At 40.1% G+C, this 26,309-nt stretch overlaps 3 protein-coding genes across 4 annotated transcripts; 2 read left to right on the top strand and 1 right to left on the bottom strand.

Annotated features, from left to right (window-relative positions):
* Positions 1-14,022: 14,022 nt before the first annotated feature.
* Positions 14,023-16,670, top strand: ASDURF (ASNSD1 upstream reading frame). The gene is made up of 4 exons (XM_035330972.1): positions 14,023-14,194; positions 15,150-15,203; positions 15,583-15,658; positions 16,533-16,670. The coding sequence occupies exons 1-4, from the start codon at positions 14,090-14,092 to the stop codon at positions 16,601-16,603; spliced, it is 306 nt and encodes a 101-aa protein (XP_035186863.1). The 5' UTR covers positions 14,023-14,089; the 3' UTR covers positions 16,604-16,670.
* ASNSD1 (asparagine synthetase domain containing 1) lies at positions 16,588-20,590 on the top strand. The gene is made up of 3 exons (XM_035330966.1): positions 16,588-18,114; positions 19,568-19,749; positions 20,263-20,590. Exons 1-3 carry the CDS (start codon positions 16,624-16,626, stop codon positions 20,522-20,524), a joined length of 1,935 nt encoding a protein of 644 aa, XP_035186857.1. The 5' UTR covers positions 16,588-16,623; the 3' UTR covers positions 20,525-20,590.
* Positions 20,591-21,592: 1,002 nt separating this feature from the next.
* On the bottom strand, positions 21,593-25,721 carry OSGEPL1 (O-sialoglycoprotein endopeptidase like 1). 2 transcript variants are annotated; one of them, XM_035330967.1, is made up of 7 exons: positions 25,295-25,721; positions 24,258-24,645; positions 23,159-23,363; positions 22,931-23,079; positions 22,342-22,472; positions 22,151-22,222; positions 21,593-21,932 (listed from the first exon to the last, which is right to left on the bottom strand). In XM_035330967.1, exons 1-7 carry the CDS (start codon positions 25,504-25,506, stop codon positions 21,842-21,844), a joined length of 1,248 nt encoding a protein of 415 aa, XP_035186858.1. In that variant the 5' UTR covers positions 25,507-25,721; the 3' UTR covers positions 21,593-21,841. The 2 variants fall into 2 exon arrangements, with proteins under 2 accessions (XP_035186858.1, XP_035186859.1); XM_035330968.1 differs by having other exon boundaries at positions 24,258-24,640; positions 25,295-25,425.
* Between the last annotated feature and the right edge of the window lie 588 nt (positions 25,722-26,309).

Raw genomic sequence — 26,309 nt, 5'->3', positions numbered from 1 at the left:
ATTAATGCCTAAGCTGAGTTCCCTTTTGTCATGTCTCTTAGTAAAAACTGGAGTTAATGCTTCAGGAAAAAAAAATAAAAATAAATAAAAATAAAAACCACTCACATTAAAACCCAAATGCAAAGAACTTAAGTTGGATCCAGTTATTTTTAATTCATCACTCTACATAGCATAGAAAAAAAATCAGAACTGAACCTGATAACCAAAAGGTAGCATTGCCAGCTACCTGTCCTCCCATGCAGGAAGACAAGTCAGACTACACTGACTACAATTTGTGAAATTGTTCTGCTTCTGTTACTTAACAGCTAGCAGCAGTTAGGTCTAGCCAAGACTATGTCGCTCTGCTGTTGTTGTTGACTTCTTAAATGGAAAATTTGATATTGGAGCATCAGATCTATCCCATTCAATCTAAGTGTCGGGCATTCTGGCTTTTGCTCAGACCATCAGTCAATACTATAAAAGCAGATTTCAGTAGACCTAGACATGCAAGGCACTGCTGCATTTGCACACACCACTGCAGAAAGAGACTTGAGGGCTTAAAACAATTAATTTCTGACACCTGCTTATGCCCTGAAGCATGAGATGTGGTTCCACTTATTCTATTGTACACTGCAACAAAAAAATGTCATTAGTGCTGATAACATTAGTCTATTAAAAGCCAGCATTTTTAGCTTGGAATTTCTGTGACATTCCATTACACTCACCGTGTGCATCATAAATATATCCAGTTCCCAATATATTACTGTTCACAGGTCCTTTTTCTGTTATTTAATTAAATTTCAGAGAGGCAGCCATCCCAGTTTGCATGTCTCACTCAACCACTTTTCCAGTTCTAATACAATTGTCCAGAAATTCTCCCACACAACAACCACATAGTACCAACGAGGTGTTAGATCAGAAACATAATTAATGTCAACACTGTTACCAAATTTCTTGCCGATCATCTAGCGAGTATTTCCTCATTGCTGTTCTGTGTAGAGCCAGATATTTCACCTGGATAGATGGCGCAACCTGTCATTAGAAGCTGTGCTGGGATGGGGCTGAATACAAGACTTCTCCTGCCCCCACTCCTCCAAATCACTTCCCTATCTGTGTATTAGTACAGAAAATCTTTACCACCGATGTCCTTAGCTTTGTCCTCAGCATCAGAACGTGAAACACACTCACAGCTTTGCAATGACCAGAAAACAAAGCAGCCAGTAACTACAGTTAAATGTCCAGCTTTCCTCCTCAGCCCAGTACGTGGTGCAGCCACGTGTTCTACCTTCAGTTTTGAAAATCTAAAAGCAGCTTGAATAAGACTGAATGTATTATCAAAATAAACAGTAACAGATTCTGTGTGTGATTGGAATGGAGTGGTGCCTGAAAGAAAACAGTAAACTGAAGTGCTCTTACATGCATATTTAGCTCTGATTCCTTATGTGTGATATGGAAATTGCCCACTTTCCTGCTTCATTCCTATTAATGCTTTAATTCACTTGACTTTTAATAACTTCCATGAACTTGAAAAAATATTAGCTGAGTTATCCATGATAATTTAAAAATCCTACTCAGAGCAGGATCTGCCATCCTTAGAGGTAATTGGGCCTAACAGAAAAATTTTATCACTATTCAAGGCAGATCAAAACAGAAGCAGAACGGCATCTATTAAACTATAAAACCATTTAAAAGTCTTCCCATTCTCTCTTCTTTTTTAAAGTTTAGTACCACCTAACTTCCTTCTTATACTTCTAATCCATTGTTAAATATCTTAAACAACGAAGATCCACTAAAAAAGCCGGAATCTTCCTGTAAGTAACTTGTAGATATTCATCCTGGGAACAGCTGTTCAACCCTTGTTGTCATGCAGGGCTTCATCCTGACATGAGTTTACCCTCTAGGTGAAGTCCGACCTTGTCCCCTACACAGAGCACCAACTATTCCAGTAGGTTCCACTACCCATACAATATTTTCCAAGTAGTTTACATTAGACACGCTATTTAAACATCACATAGCAAGATAATCCGATCGAGTTCAAACTTAATTCTGAAGCTGGTGTGGGTTTCTACAGAAGAGCTTGCTCAAACTTCTGGCCACTTTTCCACTGATTCCTAGTGATTTCTACCTGGACCTAACAAAAAAATCACAAGAATCTAGAACTATTTAAGTCGGAAAGCTGTTTTACAATCAAATTCAGCACCTGTATTGCACAGTCTCCTCCACTGCGGTTCCTAAAGAGTCTCCTTCTTAGCATATAATTTTACTATATATTTCTCAACTCCCAAACTATTTTCTCTAACTTAATTCAGTCCTTGTCAACGTTTTAGATTATTCTTGCTTCATTTTCACTAACAATTTCTTAAACTTTTCTATGAACAGTTTTAATATTTTATCTTTCTCTGAATCACTCTTTCACAGGAATGACGTTAACTTGGAAATGATTTTTTTTTAAGAGTTTAACTACAAGCTTCTTAGTTGATGCTATATATATACACATAGGCATTATGTAATTATTTAGCAAAAACGCTATTAATAGAATTACTGAAATATCTAGGATGATTATTATCCCATAAAGTGTGTTTATGTACACAAACTTCTATCCCTCTGCACACACACACACACACACACACACACACACACAAACTCAGCCATTTAAGCTAATGGGAATCCTCCAAAAGCCAGGCTTTCAAGCCTGTGTTCCTTATATTCCCTACCAAAAGAATGCAGTCATCCAAAAAGGTCTTTACCAGCTAACTCTTGCTCGTGTAACTTAGTAATCAACAGTCATGTGATACAAATTATTTAAAGAAGAGGATTTGGTGTTGAGGACTACCAGTCGCTTCACCAAGGAAGATGCAGATCATCTATCTAACTTCCTATACGAAAGTCAGTCTATCGCATAATAGTGACTCTTGTTACAGTTAAAAATACCAATTGTGACTGCAAACTCAAATTCCATTTCCCATTATTACTCGGAACAAGAAATGCTTATTTCCCAATGCAATGTATGAGCACAATTTTCTCATTTTTCAACGTGATCTTGAGCTTTTAATAACAAATGAAATAATATATCAAAAGTGCAAAGATTCCCTTGCCAAATTAAACTCACCCAGTGGGTTTCTTATGAATCTGACGGATGTTTTTCTAGTTTTAATTCAATTATTTGAAACCATGTGTACATCCTCCTCCAACACTTCTGCAAAAGTCATGAAAACATCTGTGAGTTCAATTATTGATTAGAGTCTGAAACTTGTCTCTGGTAGAAGTCTGTTTATGAAAGCAATGAAGATAAAAGAGCATGTACTTCAGAGGCTCTTGCTGCTTATTTGTGAGGCTTGAAAGCCTAAGTAAATACTACCTTAAGCATGTCTGCTCATGCAGAAGTCACAGCTCCTGATAGCCAAACAGCGGTCATACAAAGACGTATTTCACTCTCCAAGTTGTTAGCTCTTAGCTCTTTTATTACAAAAATAAAAGTACAACGCTAAAGGAGGAAGCATGTAATGTGCAAGAGTCTTTTCAAGTGTGTGACCGAAAATAAGCATGGCAAAGTCTCCTGGCAACACGCTGTGCAAAGATACAGTAAAGAAATAAGTTACACGGGTGGTAACTGAACATAAGAGACTTCCTTTCTTAGCCAAAAATATTTTGAACGGTTCTGTGTCCAGTTAAGGACCCGTTGCATGCACTTCAGGAGCAGACAATCCTTGTAAGACTGTATATTTAGTGGACTTATTTCATGGAGGTTTAAAAGTCAGTTAAATACTTCAGATAAAAACTACAGTAAAAACTACAGTCAGTAAACTACAAGAAAAGAAAGGGTAATGGCATCGTCTCACTGACTTTTAAGAGGATCATGGCATCCTTCTAGTTAATATCATTTCAATCATTAATGTCTTAATATAATTTCTGCAGTAGTAGTTTAACTAATAGAGCAAATCTGACAGTTGCGAGGCCTGGCTAGTCTCTTTTGCTTATTTTAAGGAGAGGCCTTTTCAGAAGGTATTTGCCAAACCTGTCAGCTCTACCCATTAACTGTGTTGAACACAGTATAACTGCATTAGCAGTGGTGGCAAACATGTCACTTACGTACGTTCTGCTCACCAACATGTCAGGCACAGCCTTGTAGGGGCTTGAGCCTGTTTGGTTTTGTTGTTGTTGTTTTTATTATTATTATTTACTTATTTATTTCCACTGGGACAGCTGCAGGGATCCTTGGAGTAGTAGTGCAGTCTTGTGCATTCCACACGGCAATGAACCAAAAACTAAATTATAATCCTGGCTTTGACATGAACCGTGAGAATGCTCCCCTCCCCTTTCACCATTTAGCTCCAGCAGCCATTTGGGGAATTAATTACTTAGTGCCTTCTGCATCCTACAAACACACATTGTTACACACATCCTAGCACCTGTAAAGGGATTTTCGCAATACAACTTCTTTTGCAGATTATTACTGAGAGACAATGTGTCTTTCTTTTCCTTTTTAATATTCACTTGTGCTAGAAAACTGTAGTTCTCTGAGTCCAATAAATTAGAAGAAGCAAAGAAACATTTATTCCTTAAAAATTCCTCTTAAGTGCTGAGTCTACCTGGAAAAACTGACAAGTTTTCTCTGGGGAAATGACAGGTTCCCCAGAGAGTTTTTATATACATTGCACTTTCGTTCCCTACCCCGAGAAGGCACGCACCTGACTCCTCCTTTATCAGCAAGCAGTAGGAACAAACCCAACTCATCTCGTTAAAGAAGGCAGTATGCTTTCAAAAACCAAAGAACTTCTGCCACACAGATCACCTTTTTAGTATAATCAGCACTTGATACATTTTTTTTTTCTTTATACCTCTTTGCATATTCTTTTCTGGGCTTCAGCTCTCAAATACAGCCAGAAGCAGCCTACAGACCAAGATGGACCTTTGATCTGACTGCAAGCAGCCACTTGTGGCATATCTTAGGTTCTGACTTACTTTTTTCCACAGAGTGCTGTGTATGAGTAGTAGCAGAATTTTCCTTGTACCAATTTATTACTGTAATTCAGGTACAAGTATACTGAAATAGCTTTATGATGGGGATAATATTATGGGCTATTTTTGGTGCATTATAAGGAAAAGCCATACCAATATACATAGTCCACACTAGAAAAATCTACCACATTCCTCAAGTATCACTTTTGAGCTTTCACATCAAGAACTGAAATTTGTTATCTCCCTGATAATTATTTTGTAACATTTACTTGGAGAATCCCAGAGGAAACCACCTGAGAAGGCTCAGAAGATCCAAAGAGAGTGAAAAATGTTTGCCAGTCTTCCATTTTTCTGAAAGAATTTACACATTCTAGGAATTTCTGTTCTTGAATTACAACTTACTGTCTGGCTTCTTTGTTCCGGTCCAGAGAGAATCAAACGTGGTCACATGTTGCTCATAAGTTGCTCTGAATTTTCCTCCTTTACACCCAAGTAATCTTACCTTACTTACCTTCCTGCCAACTTCAGCCTATAAAGCTTGTAAGAAGAATTTTACAAAGGCTGTTTGTTCTACATTTGCTCTTCTTATTACTAACTTCCACTGCTAACAAGGGTCATTTTAGCATCTCTGCCAAGTTACACTGATACTCTCATATTCTTCTCTTTTTAGAAAGTTTTAAAAGTTTGTTCAAACAGCATTAGCTGAACTCTCAATGTGTGGTGGCTGAGATTTTAATTTACAGGTGTCTAATATGATGTTTTAGTTTCTTCTCCAGACAGCTACCTTACTGTCTTGAATTCAGAAGTGCTAAACACCAATATCTTTCATTAAATAAATGAATATTTATAAAAACGGTATGTTACTCTAATGTTCAATGTTGTAAAATTACACGACTTATCTAGGCTACCTCTGTCACATATGACAATGTATTTGACTGACAGAAAAAAAAACTTTTTAAAGTTTTCTATCACCGAAACCACTGTTAAGACTCCAAGTCATTGTCAATGTTTTGCTAAATATCCACCAGTTAAAATACATGCCAGGAATTACATAATAATGCGTCTCCCTCCCTTGTGGTGGTTTTGGCTTCAAGTGATGAACTGCCCTATTCAAAAATCACTGCTGTGAGTACTAGAAACTCAGTCAACATTACTACATTTCTAATAATCGTATCAGCTACAGGTATACCAATACTCAAAGCCTACTAAGATTTACATTGCTGGATTCTTAGCGTCTAGCGGTTCTGCTTTAGAAAAGAAGGAAGCCTTCTGAGTGCTGTAATACTATCTACGAGATGAGGTTCTTACACCTCGCGGTAGCTATAATCTTTTCATACTGCTGTAGGTCCTTGCTCAATTCTAACAGCTGTAATTATTCCAAAAGTTGTGGTAAAAGTGGGAAAGAATAAATGGTCGGTGACTGTGTTTCACAGGAGGGTAGCTGGGGAGAACAGTTAAATCTCAGTGATGCTCAGACTTGAAATAAGATGGCAATCCCAGTACTGCACAGGACAGAGCAGCAACTCATGACTAGTGAATTTTGCCTTTCTCCAGTTTTTATGCCAACATGACAAATCGAAGATGCTTTTGTCCCATGACATTCCAAAATAAACGTCTCATGAGAACTATTCTCTAAGCTCTTCTGTCAGAGCTCACATAACTGTGGAATCCTAGGCTCCAATAGGACTTCAGTTATTTGGGTCCCAGGTTGTCCTGACGTGTGCAGGCTGATTTGTACCAAAGCTTCATGTAGAAAAAAAAATGCTCGAGGGTAATAAGGTCAGTGGGTAAATGGGAAGCCCTCAGCATAGCATAAGACACAAAGGACAAAGTATAAAAATAAGTGAAGCACAACAACCTGCTTGATAACATGTCCTCTGGCACATCAGAATTTGAAAACCTGAGAGTTTCCTTTCAAATCAGTCCCCTCTCTAATCCTGGGAAAACTAAATTTTCTGTCCTTGGTGTTCAAGTGGCTATATTTGCTCGCTAGCAAGCACTAAGTCCAAATGTGTGTAAAAAAGAGGACAAAGCGACAAAGAGCACTCAAGAGCACCACATTTAATAAATCAGTCTAGGTAAATCCTAATACAGCTGGGTGCCTTTGACCAGCCTTACCATCACTCTTGCCTCAGAGAGCTTTGCAAAGGTATTAGGTATTTCCTCCTCTCTCCAGCCTACTCAGATGTGTTCTGGTCTGCCCAAATTCACAATTAGGCAGGTTCATTCTCTGTCTGGGGGAACGTGCCTTACGGGACTGTAACACTCTGAAATGACAAAGGCCCTGGTTCTAGGAGACTCATGTTGGAATATCGTAAGCAGGCTGCCACTTCTGTACCTTTAGCCCGTACTGCTTGGGCCTGCCCACTCCTTCAAAGCAATCTAATCTCTGTGTTTTATCTGCAAGAAAATATCAGTTGTACATAATATTTTAAACACAGTACTTACCAACAGGGAGGAACTCCCAACAGGAAATAGAAGCAAGCACATAATTATCTCTCTAATCTTCTTCAGGCTTCCTAGCTCAACTTGCAAAAAAACAGGCTCCCGGTCAGGCTGCCTCTTCTCTCGGTGTGTGTTTGGTGCAGTTCTCTTTTCCTTTCATTATCAGATAGCTACATTAGCAGTCATCTGATTTTGCATCAAGACCAAGGTAACATGATTGAGGCGTAGGTCCAGCTGGTGTCCACAGGCAGTTCTGAGCTGCTCACACCCGAGCTCTTTAACAGCATCAGAAGGGCTTCCAGCTTCCAGGCTTTGTACTGTAAACAAAATGATTGTTATAAGACAGAGCACTCGATTTTTTAAGATGCCTGAACATTCATTGCTCAAAGGTTGTATCTAGAAGTCTGATCCCATTCTCAAACTAGACACTTACTCCAGTGAACCCGTGTGTTGGTTATTTAACATATGTGAAGGAATGCTGTTATTAAGTCTGCATAACAAATACGACAACAGAAAGCTTTTTGTTCTACTTTACTAAGTAAAACTACGACTCATAGGAACTTCTAAGCAGTGCACAGCAAGGTGTTCTGCACTAAGGAAGGAAAGATATGAGAATTAAAGGTCAGACTGCATTCTCAGCTATAGCAACATAAGAGCTGGAGAAAGGACCTTGTATTCATTAGGGATATCTCAATTTTACACCAGAGAACACAGTGTGGACTTGAAAAAGTCTATTTTTAGACCTTTTATGTTTAAATCATCAGATGAAAGACTATGCTGGGAATATCTTTATAAACAAGCTGCTTGGTCCAACACACTCAGAAGCTTTAAGCAATGTAATCAGAATATAAAAAACTACCGATAGACTGATGCTATGCAAGTTCTGAGCAGTTTTCACAATAGCCTGAAAACATTCTGTGTGAAAGTGATGAAATTCTGCTTTTAACTGGAAAATTAAGAATTGCCTGCATCTGATCAACACCGAAGGTTTGTGCAAAGGAGGTCACCGATTGCTTTAAAAGTGTATCAAAAGCAGACACTGAAAAATCCTGGCTCTACTACAAACTCACAAAATGCTCCAAGATCTTTTGTTTGCAGTAACAGGACTTTTAAAGCAGAATGATTAGAGGGTTTGCAAGGTTTCTTGTGCAACTGATAATCCAGACACTTAACCTAAGGAAACAAACCACAACTTTGCATAGATTCGGGTACAAAGATCCAGATTCCTGGTTGTGTAAACTAACCTGACTTCCTTCAAATCCCAACGTCTCAAATTAGCAAAAGGATTATCGTGAAGCTAAACTGATTAATTTCAGCAATTTGAATGTTCTTGGACTACCCGGTATGAGTTAATAAGTTACTAACATATAGGTTTAACAGAGATCATTGTTATACCTCAGAATTTACTCATGGGGATCCTGAAGTTGCAATGTCAGAACCCAAAATAACCCAGGATCAGAATGGAAAATATCCCAAAAAAAGACAAAAGTAATGCAGATACCACCTGACCACGCACTCCCCTATCTACCTGTCCTATAACCCAGGCTCCATTCTTTCTTTGACCAGCTCTGGGTTTGCCGAAGAGCCAGCACAGTTTCAGCTTGCTCCCTTGTGGCCAACCTTAGAGCTACAGTTGTCCTGGTACTTGTTCAGTTCCAGTGACTTTCGAGCATCACAATGGCAAATTAAATTTAAGTTTCAGTAGTTACCAGTGTCTGCAAGACAGTAAAGAAATGGTTTTATCCTGTCTAACTCAGCTAGCTATGTAGGAGAGTAAAATTCCTTCTGATTGCCCTGTCTGTTTAGTTCTTGCGACCTGTGTGGACTACAACCTCTGTTTTTTAACTTGAGAAAGAACATGCTGGGTAGAAAGTGCAGTCCTCCAGGTAAGAAGAATAATCCCCTGGGCAGGAAGAAACCTGAGGGAAAACACACACGAAGGCCACCTTGGCTGCTGCCCATCTGGCAGCAGATGGAATCCTTTCCCAGCCAGTACTCCTGGAGCAAGGGGAAAGCATTAGTGAAGCCCTCTTGTTTTGTTACTTCTCAAGGCTGCTGTTGGGATAAAATTACCTCCAGCCCCTTTGCCAAAAATTTTCAGACTCTTGGGAGACTTGGAGCAGCTACCAGCTCATTCCCCAGCCCCAGCTGAGTACTTCCCCTCCTTGTACACTTGCCTGCCCCCTCTGGGAACTGAATGAGCCTTACAGATTTACCTCCCCAAAATAGTTTCATGCTAAAAATAGTCCGGAGCACCGGAGGTGCGCACAAGCACAGGCAGACTGAGCAGAGCTGTATCACTGAACCACGCTGCCCACTTAGCTGACAACCTCATCTTCTAGACAGCGTGAGAGCATTCACCCCACCACCTCTCACACGCAGGCACACAGCGACGCACCGAGCTGGGGTAGCCCTGAAGTGAGGTTGATTTTTGATCTCTCAGGCCTGCACAAGGAGAGGAAAGGTGCAGACCTTTTCCTTTGCTCAGTTTTAAACACAGCTACTCCTATTGTGGGTAAAATGTGGGTAAGTTCAGGAGCAATGATGTAGTGGGAAGCCATTCATCTTTAAAAGGACTTCTCAAAAGCACATTCCATATGAGCGTGTATCCACAATGCGTGGTAAGACCAGAAGCTGAAAATGCTCCATGTTCGCTGTTACGCCTTGAGACCATTATTGTCACTCCTACCAACCAACCGATGTAACAATCTCAGAACCATTTTTGATTAATAAACATTAACTGTGTTTATTACTGAACATGAAAGGGATCGTCATTACAGAAATTACACTTTGACTACCGGGTTACTTAATCATCAACCTTTGTAACAGAACAGCAAATAAAACACGCCGCTGGCAGACGGCTGGGAGGCGCTCCGATTAAACGCATTACTCCACAGAACAGGAGTGACAAACCACCACTAACACTAACCAATAGCATCAAAACTGTGATCCAGGTACGTGTGTTTCTTCTAGAATTTGAAGGACAAGCCCTCGAACCCTTCTAAACCACAGGCAACAGCTGCCCAGCACCTTCAGCTTTTGGAGTGCCGGGATCAGGCAAGCACCCCGCTTCCTCCGTTGTCTCACCGCGCAGTCCCACGGGCAGCTCGGTGACGTGAGGCTGGAGGCAGGAGAGTGTGGCTGAAGTTGGAGGGAGCAGCCAGACTGACCTGTTATGAAACTGCATCCTCAGTTTCTCTTTCTGCTGAAGGCAAATACGGCAATGCTAAGTGTAATGTTAGCAAATTACGGTGTTGATAATTATTCCTGCAGCCAAATTTTTTTTTCTCATAACTCTGCTGGGAGCCCGACTCCTCCTCCTTCTACCACTGCCAAAAATTCCAACCAACTTCAGTGAAGCTCATGGACACCATCAGAACAAGGTACAAACTTGCTCACAAGCTGGAAGTATTATAAAAACGTGTGTGATTATGTGAGACACAAGTCAGAGAGCAGCAAAAGTCAAGGCTCCTACCTCACTTACGCAAATAACAAATGTTTCACATAATTCATCAAGATTTGCACAATGTTTGCAGTGCACTCAACAGCAAGAGGACTTGTGGGATTTTATGAGATTTCTGTATCAACAGAGCTGTGAGTAACAGTCTAAGTTTGGAATGGCTCTTGGGTCTTTAGAATGAGGTACAGTGTTTAAAAAAAGGGAAACGGATAAAATGAGACCAAAACCAAACAAGCAAACAAACAACAACAAAAAAAAAAACACAACAATACTAATGTTCCTACATCGATTTGCTTAATAAAGTCTTACCCAAACCCTCCACTGCTATCCATTATTACTCATCAATAAATCTATGCTCTATTCTCCACCAAAGTCAGCAGACTTCTGATTTTTTGAGATACACAGTTCAGTCACCAGTTACTTCATGGATCAGAACATCAAATTTCTTTCATAGCCAAATAAAATTCTGTCTTAGAATAAATCATGTTCAGAACATTCTTGTCATAATAACTTGGCTCCTTCTCCATTTCTCAGCCTAAACTTATTGATGACATTGAATCATTATACTATTATTTGTCTTTGTGTTACCATTATCCTGCCACTTAAACAACTCTCTGCTTCCCTGATGTATTTGCAAAGACAGGAAAACAGATGTATCACTGAAATATACCTAGAGCAGAATGAAAGAGACAGAGAATTGAGACCATCCTATCACAGGGCGAACTGTATTATTACCTTACTATCTGTAAGTATTATAAAATTCGTATCTCCTCTGGAATGTCTTTAAGCAAACTGATGGGTTCACAAGGGAAAGCGCTTGTCTATTTTTGTTGTCTCTCTTGTCGATGCAAACAATTGCTTTTCCTGCAGTGGAGACGTTAAGTCGTCAGGAGTGAGAGGTGGCTCTTCAGACGTTCTGAATGCTAAACTGACACGAGCAACACGTAGTCAATCCTGACTGAACTACCTTATTTCAGAGATACCTTAGGAAAATGATCACCATTTAAAAAATCATCTTCTCCATCTTTTCACATTATAGAACAACTTCCTCTAAGCAAGATAGTGAGATGCTTATTTCCTGAAGTGTTTTGCTTGAAAGTTTTCCTCTTCAGTTCATTCTTATACAAAAAGTTGTGATTGCTGGATGCCAAAGGATGCTGAACTGCTTGCAGCCCAATCTACTAAAACATTTCAAGTAAGCATCCTCATGATGCAAGCCTCACTTGTGCTTCTCTTACATGTAATTTAAGAGACAATAAAAAGGATTCACCAAGAACACACACTTCATTGAAAAGGGCAATACCAGTGCCATCCAACTGCAGAAACTGCAGATAAATTCATGTCCTACGCTGATTACATCATCACTCATAAATTACAAGTTCGCTGATAAAATGATGCTTATTCAAAAACATCCACACTTTCATCTGTACTCCTTAAATAATCAAAGCAAAGAAACTAAAGCCAAGAGAAATTTTTTTCTGTCTCTTATGATAATGATTCTGTGACTGAGGCTTAATTATCAGGCTTGATGTTCAAATCAAGACTGGGATTTATCACTCTCTCAATGCTCATGTTCCCTGCTCCATGTCAACAGAATCACAATAAAACAAAATCTACTTCAGCAGTGAAGCAAAAATACAGGAGATAGTATATGATGACCACACAGCCTGATGTTTTCTCACCTAAATATTATGATAGAAATATGTCCAGGTGCTGGAATGCCACAGTCCAGTCCACCAGACAAGCCCATGGTGATGAGGCAGGGCCAAGGGCAAAACGAGAAGGTGTGTCACCAGCAAGCCTGGGGCCGTAAGGACAGAGCAACCAGGGCCCTGAGATCCCCAGTGATGAGATGGGTCGCAGGTCGGGCTGGGAAACAAGTCAAGGGGTCAGGGGCCAGGTCCAAACCCAGGTCCTGCCTACAAGGCAGGGCACTGCCACAATGGTAGTGCAGGTGAGAGCCACACGTGAGAGGCTTGGTCTAAAAGCAGCTCCCAAGAGGAGGAGCAGGCCCTGAGATAGCGAGGGGACACTCTGCTGAAGTTTCTGCCAGCTGATTCTCAGGGCTCCAAGCCCACTGGAAATAACTTTTCCCTAACAGAGGGCTAGCACTCTTGGGACAAGCCTCTTGCTCAGGGGCTGACAGGAGAGTCCTATAATAAACTAATATACCATACACCACAGTTGGATTCCAGCCACTGATGGCACAAAATTGGAAGAGATCCACTAAATCACTGAACAAACCGCCTCTGACAATGCTGTGGCCTTCAGCAACCCTGACACAAGCAATTTAGCGGCTTCCTTCCTGTTTTAGGCTGTCAACAAAGCATGAGTTGAGGTCAGAAAAAGGGCTCCCGTGTGAGAGATAAGATGGATATTTTTGTTTCACTTATGTCCAGCACAATGAACTTGCCAAACCAATATTTGTTTGCAAACACTGCATGCTATGAATGTTATGAACACAAAGCGTTCTTGTGTTCCTACATTCCACCCCACCAGCCGTGTGGTATTTCCTGTGTCAGAAGCCCTTCTCAGACCTCCATCCTCCGCAGCACACTGTAGTGCCTCAGCTCCTAGGATGCACTTACCTACTGCGCTCAGCGCAGAGCCCAGGTTGAGCCGAGCACGTGGCACCAGCCTGCTCGCAGCTCTCTGCACCCTCCCGCGTGGTGGGGCTTCATTTCCACTTCCACTGACGGACTGCACACGCTAGGCATGAAGCCCTTTGCTGCTTTACTCATGACACCGCCACAGATTCAGGTGTTCTGCCATATTCTTTTAGTCCTAGCCTTTTTGAGTGTTGCCAAATGCTCTGTTTTGGGAGTCCCAAATTATTGGCTCTGCCTCTCATTTGGTGTCCAGACCAGACAGACCGCCACTGCCCTGATATTTGATTTGCATCCCAAACTGGTAGCATTAAATAAATTTAAAAAGAGGCAGAAAAAGATGAGGCATCCAACCATTACCCTTAGTAACTGTGACAGCTCATTTAACCAAGGAGACTTCAAAAAAAGGTCTTGCTTTGCGACCTCCTGAAGTACGTACCAAACTCTGCAGCCCAGGGCCTTTTCTTTTTCTTTCTTTCCCCTTTGTTTTCCTCGTTTTTCCCCTTCCCGCCCTCTGAGGCCCGCTCTCCGCCTCGCTCCCGACGCCCTCACAGCGCTCTGCCCGCCCCGTTCCCGCCCTCACGGCGGCCGCGCGGCGCATGCGCGAGCAGCCCGGCGGCTGTGGAGCGGCCGGCGGGGCATGGCGGCGCGGCGGGGCGAGGAGGAGGAGGAGGAGGAGAAAAAGGAGGAGGAAGGCGAAGGGGACAGCGCCGTGCTGCGCCCCAGGGACCAGCTGAGCCGGAGGGTGAGCTGAGGGGCGGCCCTGCGGCGGGGAAGGGGGCGATGAAGCGGGTGGTGAAGCGTGTTGGCGGCTGCGGGGAGGAGAGGAGGGCCGGTCCTGTCAGGGGGCTGCGTTTTCATGTCCTATCCTGTAAACTTAGCGGGTTTTCCACGCAATCACGGCTGCGTTTCCGTCCTATAAACTCCGGGGTGTTTCTGTCATTCCTTAATTGCCTGAGGAGCCACGAAGGGTTAGCAGAGAAGTTTTGCAGCCTGTAAACTCTCAAGGGGCTGGCACACTCTAGCAAAAGATGGCACTGCTGTTCTGTCTGGTGAGACAGTTTTAATACAGTTCTAGGGGGGTTGGTTATTTTATTTTCTAATGTACTTATTGATTTTTGCCCGTTTCATTTTGAATCTTGAGATATCTGTGATTATAAAGTGTATCATTGAGGTTATGCTAACTTTTGGTCCCTGAAAGTTATTTGATATTTTTGTTGTTAGCTGTTTGCATATTTTTTTGCTTTGGTTTTGTTTTCTTTGGGGGGGAATCTCTGATCATAAATAGCTAGAGAAACTGATCATAAATAGCTAGAGATAACTCTGGCTTCCCGGTAATGATTGCTGTGGGGGATAGGGGAAATGCCAATTCATGCAAGGTAACCCCTTCCCAGAGCAGTTATTAGTACTGCTGCACCAATCCATAGGTGTAATCATAATTTAAAATTCAAAAGAAGTCTGCAGACTGTAATTCAGTTACATGGCCCAAAGCATTGCAGTACCTGTTTGGAGTAATGGGTACTTTTAAATCACTTTTTCATTCGTGTGTCCACTTTCAATTCAACAGTCCATTCAGGGAACAGGGACTGTGTGTTCTGGTAGCCGTCTCTAAAATGTGGGTAATGGCTTTTCCCCACCAGGATTATAACACAATAGTTTATTTTTAATAATTAAATTGGACTGTGTCTTTTACTTTTCAGATTAAAGAGCAGAAAGTTATAATTGATGAGCTTTCTAATTTGAAGAAGAACAGGGTAAGTATTTACACTGCACAAGTAGCCAAATGCAAACTTGTAATACAGTGTGGCATTGAGGTATTTTTCTTAATGTTTTATCTAAGTTATGATGTTTGACTTGAGCAGAAGATGTCATTAAATATTCTTGCTTCTCATGTTTATATGTTTTAAAATAAAATATGATCCTGTAAGCATGAGGAAGAGAGAAATGCAAAGTAGTGGGCTGACCATTAAATGTTTTTTGAAATGCACATGAGAGCGTTGCTGTCAGCAGGGTAGAAGTAACTCTTCTGACCTAAAAGTGAAGGATATCTCAGTGAACCTGCATCAATTTCTGCTGCGGTGTGGTTGCTTGAGTTTGTTACTTTTCCTTAATGCAGTTTGTTTTGTTTTACAGAAAGTTTATAAGCAGCAACCCAACAGTAACATATTCTTCCTGGTAGACCGAACAGAAACACTGTCTCAATGCAAAAGTAAGTTTGCAGAGTAAAAGCTAATCCAGCAGTTAACTGTTTAAAAGATCTCTGTGTAGCTTTTAAAGTTTTCAAAGACGTATTAAAATGAAAATCTGGCACCTGCGTGTTAAGTGAGAAGTACGCTTCAGGGGTGCTTATTTTTCTGGGTTGGATAAATGTGAAAATGTTTCTGTTTGATATACATATGATACAAAAGCAAGTGCTGAGACAGGAAGGAGAACATCTGCCCCTGTGGAGGAGTCACTATTATTTGTGCCCTTTTGTCGAGCTGTATGCAGTTGGTCCCATTTTTTTATTTAAAAAAAATCCCCCAAATTGCATGGAATGAGTATAAATTAAATAATGACAAACGAAATTGGAAGCTAGGATAGAAATCTTTAGCCATGTGCAATACTGGATTTGTGCAATCAGGGAAGTAGGATAATGGAGGACAAATAGAGCTGATGGTTGAACAGGTTAGAAATATAAATTTAAAGTATAAATAGACTTCTTGGAATGCACAACTGCTAATTTCATTCTTTGGATTGGAGTTTACAGCGTTAACACTTTGACAGCTCACTTATTATGAACGTGTAAACCCTATTGATTATGTAGACAATAGCTGGCCATTCCTTCAGTTCTTAAACTTGTAGCATGGCTTCCCCTGGGGGGGGGAAAATCATAAACTTTGTATAACTGAAGACAAATAGGCTACAGTGAACTAACTATATGTTATATCATATAGACCTTTTGCTTCTGAGTCTTGTGTTCATCTCTTTAACTGAACAAGTGGCTGAAGTTACTCATTTCTTAGATGTGTTCTTAAACTTACTTATTCAAGCTTACTCCTAAACTGACCGAAACTAATTATCTGTGTATTTTTATCACACAGTTGTATTAGATGAATTAAAGAAGGCACATCAGGAGATGGAAAATTCCGAGAAGACTAAAATCAAGAAGTAGTCTGCCTGAATTCAGTCACAATGTGTGGTATTTGTTGTGTTGTTACCTTGCCTAGCCAGCATGCTGTACATGATTCCTTTAATGAAGACATGCACTGCTGTCTGAGAAGAAGAGGACCGGACAGTAGCCAACAGTTGATAAAAACTGCGTCTGATCTGTCTTATAAGTGTCTGTTTTCTAGCCACGTACTTCACTTGAGGGGAGTACTGACTCCTCAGCCTCTGGAAGATGCCAATAACAGTATTTTCCTTTGGAATGGAGAAATTTTCAATGGATTGCCTGTAGGAGATACAGAAAATGACACTGAAGTTATGTTTCGTCATCTTGAATTATGCAGTAATGAAGCTGACATTCTGTCGCTCTTCTCATCGCTTCGGGGTCCGTGGTCCTTTATTTATTATCAAGCTTCTAAACACAGTTTATGGTTTGGTAGAGATTATTTCGGTCGTCGTAGTTTGCTTTGGCAATTCAGTAATAAGATTGACGGGGCCTTCTGTCTCACATCTGTAAGCGTTTATTCTAAATCTGGTAACCAGTATCAAGAAGTCCCAGCATCGGGAATTTTCAAAGTCGACCTCAAAGCTTGGGCAACAACTAAATCTTTGTCTTTAACATTCTTTCCATGGAAGTACAGCTGCTCAGAGAAAACAGTAGAAGAAATATTCATTAATGTTCTGGACCAAGTTTCAAAAGACTTACCAAATCACATACCTCTTGTGATGAATGAATCAAAACTATGTCTAAGAGCACCAGTTATCCCCTTAAATAAAACAATTTCTGAAGCCTCAGATGAATGTGCAAGCACTAATATTAGTGACATTACCCCTATGGTTTCTGTTGAAACTCTTCAAGGATTTCTTGCAAAGGAACACAGGAAAAAAGTGGTCCATCAGTTTATTGATGTTTTAAATGAAGCAGTGAAGAGGCGGGTTTTATTGCTCTTTAGAAATGAAGAACAGGAGACAAGAGAAGTTCAAAGCCTTTCTCATGGGAAAGCCCACGTTGCAGTGCTCTTTTCTGGTGGTGTTGATTCTATGGTTATTGCAGCCCTTGCTGATCGACACGTTCCTTTGGAGGAACCAATAGATCTTCTCAATGTAGCTTTCACGATGAAAGAACAAGCTAAGCAAAAGGGTACTACTAAAAAACATACCAGGAAACGCAGCCAGGAAATAAGGCTTGATTTGCGTAGCTGTCAAGAAAGTTGTAAAGAGACGGATGCTAAAACTGGTGGTCATTTGTCTTGCTTTGATGTTCCTGACAGAATCACTGGTAGGGCAGGACTGAAAGAATTAGAAGCCCTTAACCCCTCAAGAATCTGGAACTTTGTGGAAATTAATGTTACACTAGAGGAATTGAAAGAAATGAGACAACAACACATTAATCACTTAATTTATCCACTGGATACGGTCTTGGATGACAGCATCGGCTGTGCAATTTGGTTTGCTTCCAGAGGGGAGGGGTCTATTAGTAAACAAGGAGAAATGAAACCATATAAAAGTCCTGCAAAGGTACTGATTTTGGGGGGGGGGGGGGATTTGTTTTCTTTCTTACACTTGATTTATGACTGTGAAAATAGTTCAGTTGCAGAAATTGGCAGCAGTTTTTAATACTCGTGACAATTCTGAAATTCAGTGGCTGAATGCAGGATAGTTCTGTATTGATAACCTTTCTATAATTATAGAATTAAAAACTATTCAGTTCCTTTGTCCTGTAACGTTGTTTCAGTAAGCTTGAATAAGCAACAGTGACTAGGAAAAAATAAAACCCAACGCCTCTCATTCTCAAGATCTTAATTCAGTAGTAGTGTTACTCAGTGCAACTGAATAGGTTAATTTAGGGAGAAACTCTAATTGATACTGTTTTGTGCCAGCATCCCAGAAGTTGTAAAATTACTAGCTGCTCCTTTAGACAAATGTACATGATGAAATAGACATTAATAAAGACAGAAAAGATGACTACTTTGAATCTTTTATAATTACAGTCTGATTATTTCCTTTTGTAACTTGTTTTTGTAGTTTTTAGTACAACATTTTAAGTAGCTAGATATTTTCTTCATGACTTCATTTATTTTAATTCCTTCCCCCATCACTACCCGCTTTCCGGATGCTTTATATTCGGAATGATTCCAAAAAATAGAAGCTGTTGGAGTGATGCTATAATGTGCTTTGAAACTACCACTTGTAGATCACTGGTTATTTAGTTGACTGCTCTGCTCAAGTCTGTGCATCTCAGATTTGCAAAATATAAAATCACAGTAGGTCCACAATATGTTGAAATGGGTCATGAGATTCCAAACCAAGTGACAGTCTCATTCTCCTATCAGTGACTACTGTGCGCAGGTAAATTTGGTTGATAACTAGCTAGTGTCACATTAGTAGTACACTGAAAAAAAAAAGGTTAGTCATGACTGGTTATTCTACAGTGAGTTGCTGTTGAAGGTGCAGTAGAGGATCAGGTACAGTAGTGTTGAGGACATCTTACGTGCTTATCACTGAGCAGACAGGACAGCAACATTTTTACTTTGTGTAATGTGGTTATTAACCCAGTAGCTTGTAAATTAATATAATCTCGGTGTACATTCAGGTAACTATGTAGAGTGACATAGCACCATCTCTGGCAATGATTTTTTTAAAAGGCTGGTGCTTAGCAGGTGCTATTTATTGTAACAAACTGACATTCTTCCAAGATACCCATTTCTGACATAGAGCGTTTCAGTTTTCTTTTGCATGCATGAGTATAAATGTAGGTACTTCTTAGGTCTGATCATGAACCTGTTAAAGTTTCTAAGTGGCTTTACTGGGAACTATTTCAAGCTGTGTGAAGATATTACTATCATGATGGCATGTACCTTATATATACAGAAGATACATATTAAAGTTATTTTCCTTATGTTGTAGTCTGGTACGTAGTATTAGCCTGCACAGACATGAAGAAAAATTTCTTTTTATTCTGTTCTCTTAGGTTGTGCTCACAGGCATTGGAGCAGATGAACAACTTGCTGGGTATTCTCGACATCGTGTTTGCTTCAAAAAATACGGCTTAGAAGGTCTGAATAAAGAACTTGAAATGGAGCTAGGACGCATTTCTTCTAGAAATCTTGGTAGAGATGACAGAATTATTGGGGATCATGGAAAAGAAGCCAGGTAGTATTGTTTTAACATGAAGCAAATCTGGTTTTGCTGGTTAGATTCTGGTTTTATCAGTCTGAGAGAAAGCTCAGTTTGAAAGTTGTGTGCACGTTTTTGTCTAAATTCTCTTTCATTTGTGTTCATGCTGCTAATAACATTTGTGGTTAGCTATGAATACCTGGAACTCAGAAGGTTTTGATAATGTGTCGTGTAAAACTTTTTGCTTTAAAGTTACAGCATAGCTTCCTATAGTATTTTTAACACTTTAATGTTTATCTTCGTGTTACTTTAAAACTTTTTTCCTTCATAGTATTTTTGTTTGTTTGTTTCTCTTTTCCCTTGGTATAAAACCAGCATTTCTAAGCTCAAGCAAAGAGCAAAAATGAGCATCAGTTTTGAAAACTTCAGGGCTTCTGAGTTTAAACGTGTTTAAATCCTTCTTCCTCTCACCCAGTATACCTGCTTTGGAGACTTGGCACCAACGGTTAAGATGTATCTATAACTTGCTGTGTATGTCTTTCTCTTTAGGTTTCCTTTTCTTGATGAAGACGTTGTTTCATTCCTCAATTCACTGCCTATCTCAGAAAAAGCAGACTTGACTTTACCTCGAGGAATTGGTGAGAAAATGATTCTGCGCCTTGTAGCCAAGGAGCTTGGTCTTACAGCCTCAGCTGTTCTGCCAAAAAGGGCTGTACAATTTGGGTCTCGGATTGCAAAACTGGAGAGCAACAGTGAAAAAGCATCTGACACCTGCAGCCGACTGAAGTTACTTTCGGTAGATGAATTATAAAGCTGTATCCAAGATGTATTTACCCTAAATGTACATTCAGTAAATCTTTGGTTGTTTTTTTTAGAATGTTTGGTCTGCTTTATTTATTTATTTTTACACACTTGGACTTTATAGTCATCAAAATAATAAAAATAGATGAGTACTTTTAGCAGGATCTCATTATGAATGCATCTATAGGGGAGAAAGAAATACTGGTCACTGAAGACTCTGAAGGAGGAGGTCTTTAAGGTCCCTTCTGCTACCTTTCTAGGATTTTTTTTTGTAGAGCATTCCTAACCATTACTTTACAGTGCCCAGTGATTGAGGAACCCCTTTTATTAATGGCCCTTTCTACATGTGAGAGAATAGATTGCTAGGCAATTTCTAGGCTATTTCTGTATCTATTATTTTCAGTGTCTGTCACACCTCTTCAGCTTCACTTTCTGTTCCCAAAATATGGCTGAAGTTTTGTGCAAGTGACAGTAAACTATGCCTTCTCCAATTGTTCATTCTGTATTTTTCAAATGTAACACCTTTCTTCTACATTAGAAATAACAACATGACAGGCACATATTTGTAACAGAAAAAACATTGCTTTTCCTTGTAAAATGTGAGAAATATGTTTGCTGTTACGAGTAACTGCCCCTATCATAATGTTCAGGCTCAAGTTGCATATACCTCGGCCTTTTTTGTTTTAAGGAAGAATAAGTTGCAGGATGTGTTACAAAGGGAAGAAAGTTTGGCTTACTCTGTGATCTGTTTTTTAAAAAAGAAGAAAGTTAAGTAGTGCTAGCCCTATACTTACAAAAATTAGGATTATGGTGTAGCAATGATCTTCAAGCACCAGCAGAAGAACAGGAGGTGCTGCTGAAATTCGGCTGTAGTGGCACAGCTAACATATTAAGAACTTACTGAAAGTCTGTGCTCACTTGCTTACTTCCTTTAACTTCTCACTCACAGAAGGTATGTTTTTTATATGCAATTTGAATTACCTTTTATAAATTATATACTATACTGTTAAATTATTAGATGATACGTGTTGTAATTACATCATATTACAAATTATAAAGTAAGCATAAGCAATGGAGATGCTTTCACTTACGTTTAGGTTTATTAGAAAATGCACTTCCTTGTTATTGTTTTGATACCTAGAACTCTAAGACAGTTGTGGAACAGTAACTACAGCAACTGGAATAATTGTGATGATACCACACAGCATTTATTTCTCCAACAGGTGATCTTTCAACAACTGAAAACAAAGCGAAGTCAGTATTGTGTAACAGCTTTGAAACAGTTTTCGCTTAACCATTTAGGGTTGCATTTACCTTAAGTTACATCTTAACTTGCCAACTGTAGTATCTTCCTTAATTTTGGCACCTTGATGGAGTCTTCTTCAACTTGGTTTGAAATATCAATTCCAAGGGGAGCTCTAGAAAATAAAGTAGTATATTTGCTAAAAGTAATTAAGATAACAGTATTGCTGCAGTAAGATGGTGGGCCTGTATCACTTGGATGTGCAGATTCACAGACCTTATATGCATTGCAAAGTTGTTCCTTATCTGTTTCTCTTTAGTTTCTATCTCCTTCCACTTTCACTGCCTACAGTGAATAGGTGGAGAAATAGACTGTGAATAATTGAGTACTTACTTGGGTTCATAGCGGATGCCCTCTGTGCTGTTTAAAACACCAAGTCCTGCACGTAATCTTTCAATGCCGTTCCTAAGCAAGAAAGTAATTATGTGAAAACGTGTATGTGGTTCAGTCACCATATAGGGACACTCTTGACTGTCAGATTTTAAAGGACATTACAGAAACACACAAAGAAAAACAGTCCTTACCATGCAATCATAACACCATTATCAGTGCACAGTCTTGGAGGAGGAGACAGAAAAGAAAAATTGTTTGCATTTGCCAGAGTTTGCAGGCCTTTTCTGATGTACTGGTTACTTGCAACTCCTCCTGATACAACCTGACAGCAATTTTAAAAAGAAAAAAAAAAAAAGCATTAACTCCAAAGTAACTCCTGGTAGCATTTTAACTAGCATTCTATTTAAAAAGAAAAAAAAATATAGTTTTGAAGACAGCAATAAATAATAGAACAGCTATCTAGTACTGGTTAGCACTAGATCAAAGTATGGGGCCTGAGCTGTTATAGAAGGTTAGGTAAAACAAAATAAGCAAAAAAAAACCTTGTAGCTTAAAACCAAGTATAAAAAGATGTCATATGAATACCTGAAATGAGTACTACTTTAATACTAGTATTTCAGGTGAATTTAATACATACTGTCACTCTTCCTCACCCATCCAGATTACCATTTTTGTCAAGGGAGAAAGTATAACAAGGCAACTGCATCTTCAAGTTACGTTATGAGAAGTATAAAAGGCAACATGCTCTGTAACGCAAACACGAAACTCAAGTATACCCACCAAAGTTGCATGTTTTGGTGACAATATGCCATTTTTTATGCAGAAAAGCATAGCTCGATATGTCCGCTGGATAATATGAATGGCTACTACGTGCTGTACAGCAGCGGCGATATCCTTAACACAAGACAGGAGCTCACCTTCTTGAACACCTAGAGAAATGTATGATCAAAGGGGTTTTCCTGACTAGAGCTCATCAAACACATGGTTTATATCTGATTTTAAAAATACCTTCTTCTTTTTCTTTTTGTACAATGGTTTTATTGATGAGGTTCTGAAGTCCAGAAAAAGAAAAATCACAGTTACGATATTGTTGCATGGGAAGTCTGAACATGTACTGTTGCCGGTTTCCAGTTTGGGCCAAGTGTTCTATCGCCTTCCCCCCAGCCATGCTGTGGCATTCTGGGTGCTTTATTAAAGAGAGTCTTCTTGCTACCTGAGGAGATAAACAGAATCAAAATAGGGAGCTAAATTAATTCCTCCGCGTATGTAACCGCATAGCTTTTGCGGTCAATGGAGTGAAATCCGACACCACAAAATCCAACATTATTAAGATAAAATTATGATCAGGGTGCTATATGGACAAAATATAATGCCACATGGATGTTTTTGCTAAAGTAATTAGAAATGCCATTCTATAATAATTTGGGCAAACACGAGGACCATCGAATTTTGCAGGAAACATTAATTAGCCAAGTTTTGTGCTGTAGGAAACACACATTGACTGCTATACTGTATTACCAAGTAAATAGGAACAAAGTTGGTTTCAACTTTAAACTATCCCCTTCTCAGCTTAAATCACTTCAACTCCACACATTTTTCAAATTCATAACACATCCTTTGTTTTAAAAATAGGCTTGTGTATGAAAACAAAATTGAAACTGGCCAGTTTTACAGATTACACTCAGTTACCCTGACTGAAAAGTCTCTGAAAGCCAAACCAAGCTTTTCAAGTTATATACATATAAAAAAAAAAAGTAACAGGTGTTTTAATATGTATTAAGTATCCTTTAAAATACTGCTATTGATCTTATCATAATAATATAACTCATTTGTATAATGGCTATCATTGAACTTTCCAAAACCAGTTTTGGTTATGTCGTCTATTTGCTAAAAATATATTTAATAAGCATATTTAATATTGATGCTACTAAAATGCATAGATTTCTAACAGCAGCTTAGGTCTATGATATTTCAAAATAGAGAAATACAATGTTAGGTAAAGCTCTTATCACGTTGTATTCCTGTCTTCAGGCTGATCCTAATACTACGCTTGTGTAGTGTAGCTGCAATAAAAACAGGTAGATTCACTTACGTACGGAAATATTACCTTATCCAGCATGTCACCTGGTGCTATATCTATTGACTGTCCAAGCAGAAGGAAATCTGAAACTCCTTGTGCTACTGCCAAGATACAGTGGCCTCCAGAGAGTAAAAGAACTAAGAAAGGAAACTCCACTTGATTGGTCAGTCTAATGGTAAGTGCGTGAGCCTCCATGTGATGGATGGGTATGAAAGGCTTCTGGTACTTGTCCACCAGTTTTAAGCTGTAGTCCAGTCCCACCTCCAGGCTTAGCGCAAGTCCTGGTTTCACTGTAGTCGCGATAGCAGTAAGTTCATTTACAGAAACTCCACTGACGCTAAGTGCTTCCTTCACTACTTGCTCGATGTTTTCCCTGTGGAGTTGCTGTGCCACAAGAGGAATTATTCCACCTGTTCTAGTTAAAAACAAATATTTGTAACATACTTGTATTTCATAACTAAAAACGTATTTCTATGTGATTTTATAACACCTCGATCTTGCCAGATCCTGCCTGTTCCTTAGGACATTTGAGAATGCCTTGTTTAGACTAAAGAACATCTATGCACTGAAGAGAGTGTAATTGTCATTGGGAGGTCAAAAAAATGTAACTTTCCCTTTTTTGGTACACATTTATTTTAAATATACTTCAGTGCTGTTCCAAAGCAATGTCTGTGACTTAGCGTTCACAGCCCTTCATTCATCAGTTGAGGTACTTAGCAATTAATGCCTATTTTTGATTCATTTTCCCTTAAAATACAAAAACATAGTAGTTTTAGTAGTAGTAGTAATTGAATGTTGAATCAAGCAAAATGAGTTATCTGTGTCTTATTGAAAAAACTTGTTAAATGCACAGCATTTCTTTCCTCACACTTGCTATTATCTAAAGCAGAATGTGTTGGAGCCCAAAAGATAGGTCTTTATACCTACTCACATCAACTTTTCTGGAGAATACTTTTATACAGATGCTATTACATGGAAGCATAACAATAAAATCACTAGCGAGCATATTTAGCCACAACTACGGTATTGTAAGAAAGCACGGTGAGCCATACATATATTCTTACTTCAGATGGACTTCCCTTTGACACTGCAGCGCTTCTCCCAGAACATTGCCAGCTTCATCCACGACCGCAGCGCCTGTATCGTCACAGCTCGTTTCTATCCCGAGAACAACTTTTGGGAGATGCCGTTTTCCACCCTGAGTAGAGCTGCTCCTCAGCCACCCCGCTGGGCTGCATTTAACTGCTTTCAAAAGGCTTTTGGCAACGCTGTTCATTGTTAAACATTTGTCTTGTTATGTCTAGGAAAGAATTGTACAGCTTATTACTACTGAAGGGTCCTCAAGCAAGTGCTCCTACAGATTTAAAATTAGCGTGCTGATTTTTAGGTACAATACACCAGTAATATGTATTTCTCTGAAAGGCAGGATTTTAAAGCTTGCATGGCTGTGAAGATGTGCTAGAACTTTCAAAGTTATGCACTACCACACGTGGGTTTTAAGACCTTATGAAGAAGTATTTTTCTTGAAGGCGCTGGGGGCGAACGCCTGTCCTGCCTTAGCCGTGCTTCAGGAGGATTTCTCTCCACGGGCGCTTGCTGCTCATCGCCTTTCCCACAGACCCACCGCCGCCTCAACTCCGGGCAAACTGCAGGAGAGCCGCACTTTGAGCCCCCCTCCTGCCACTGCCCGCTTCGAACCCGTGAGTTCCATCTCTACGCGCTCTCCCTTCGCTATACCGTTGCCAAAGCCTTACCCGCGACCCGAAAGGCCCCCAACCACCCCCGTCCTTCCCGCCGCCGCGGGCCGCCATGACGAGGCGGGGCACCGGGCGGGGCCGGCGCCATCTTGGGGCCGGCCGGAGGCGGCGCCATCTTAGGGCTGGGCGGGCCGCGCTCATCCCCGCCCCGCGGCGCAGGGCCGCAGCCCGCAGAGAGGAGGCGGCCGGGGGAGGGCACTTGGCACATTTTAATTCCGCAAATTAAAGTGGCTAAGCCACCGTTCCTATTTCCGTCCCACCTGCAGTTTCGCCGCTAAGCGCCGCCAGCCGCCGTCGCGCTGCGTTGGTAATCCAGTCCGTA

The sequence above is a fragment of the Oxyura jamaicensis genome, chromosome 7 (assembly GCF_011077185.1).
Source record: "Oxyura jamaicensis isolate SHBP4307 breed ruddy duck chromosome 7, BPBGC_Ojam_1.0, whole genome shotgun sequence".
In the NCBI taxonomy this organism is placed as follows: domain Eukaryota; kingdom Metazoa; phylum Chordata; class Aves; order Anseriformes; family Anatidae; genus Oxyura; species Oxyura jamaicensis.
Note: the sequence above shows the minus strand (reverse complement) of the source record. Positions and strands in the feature narration are given on the sequence as shown.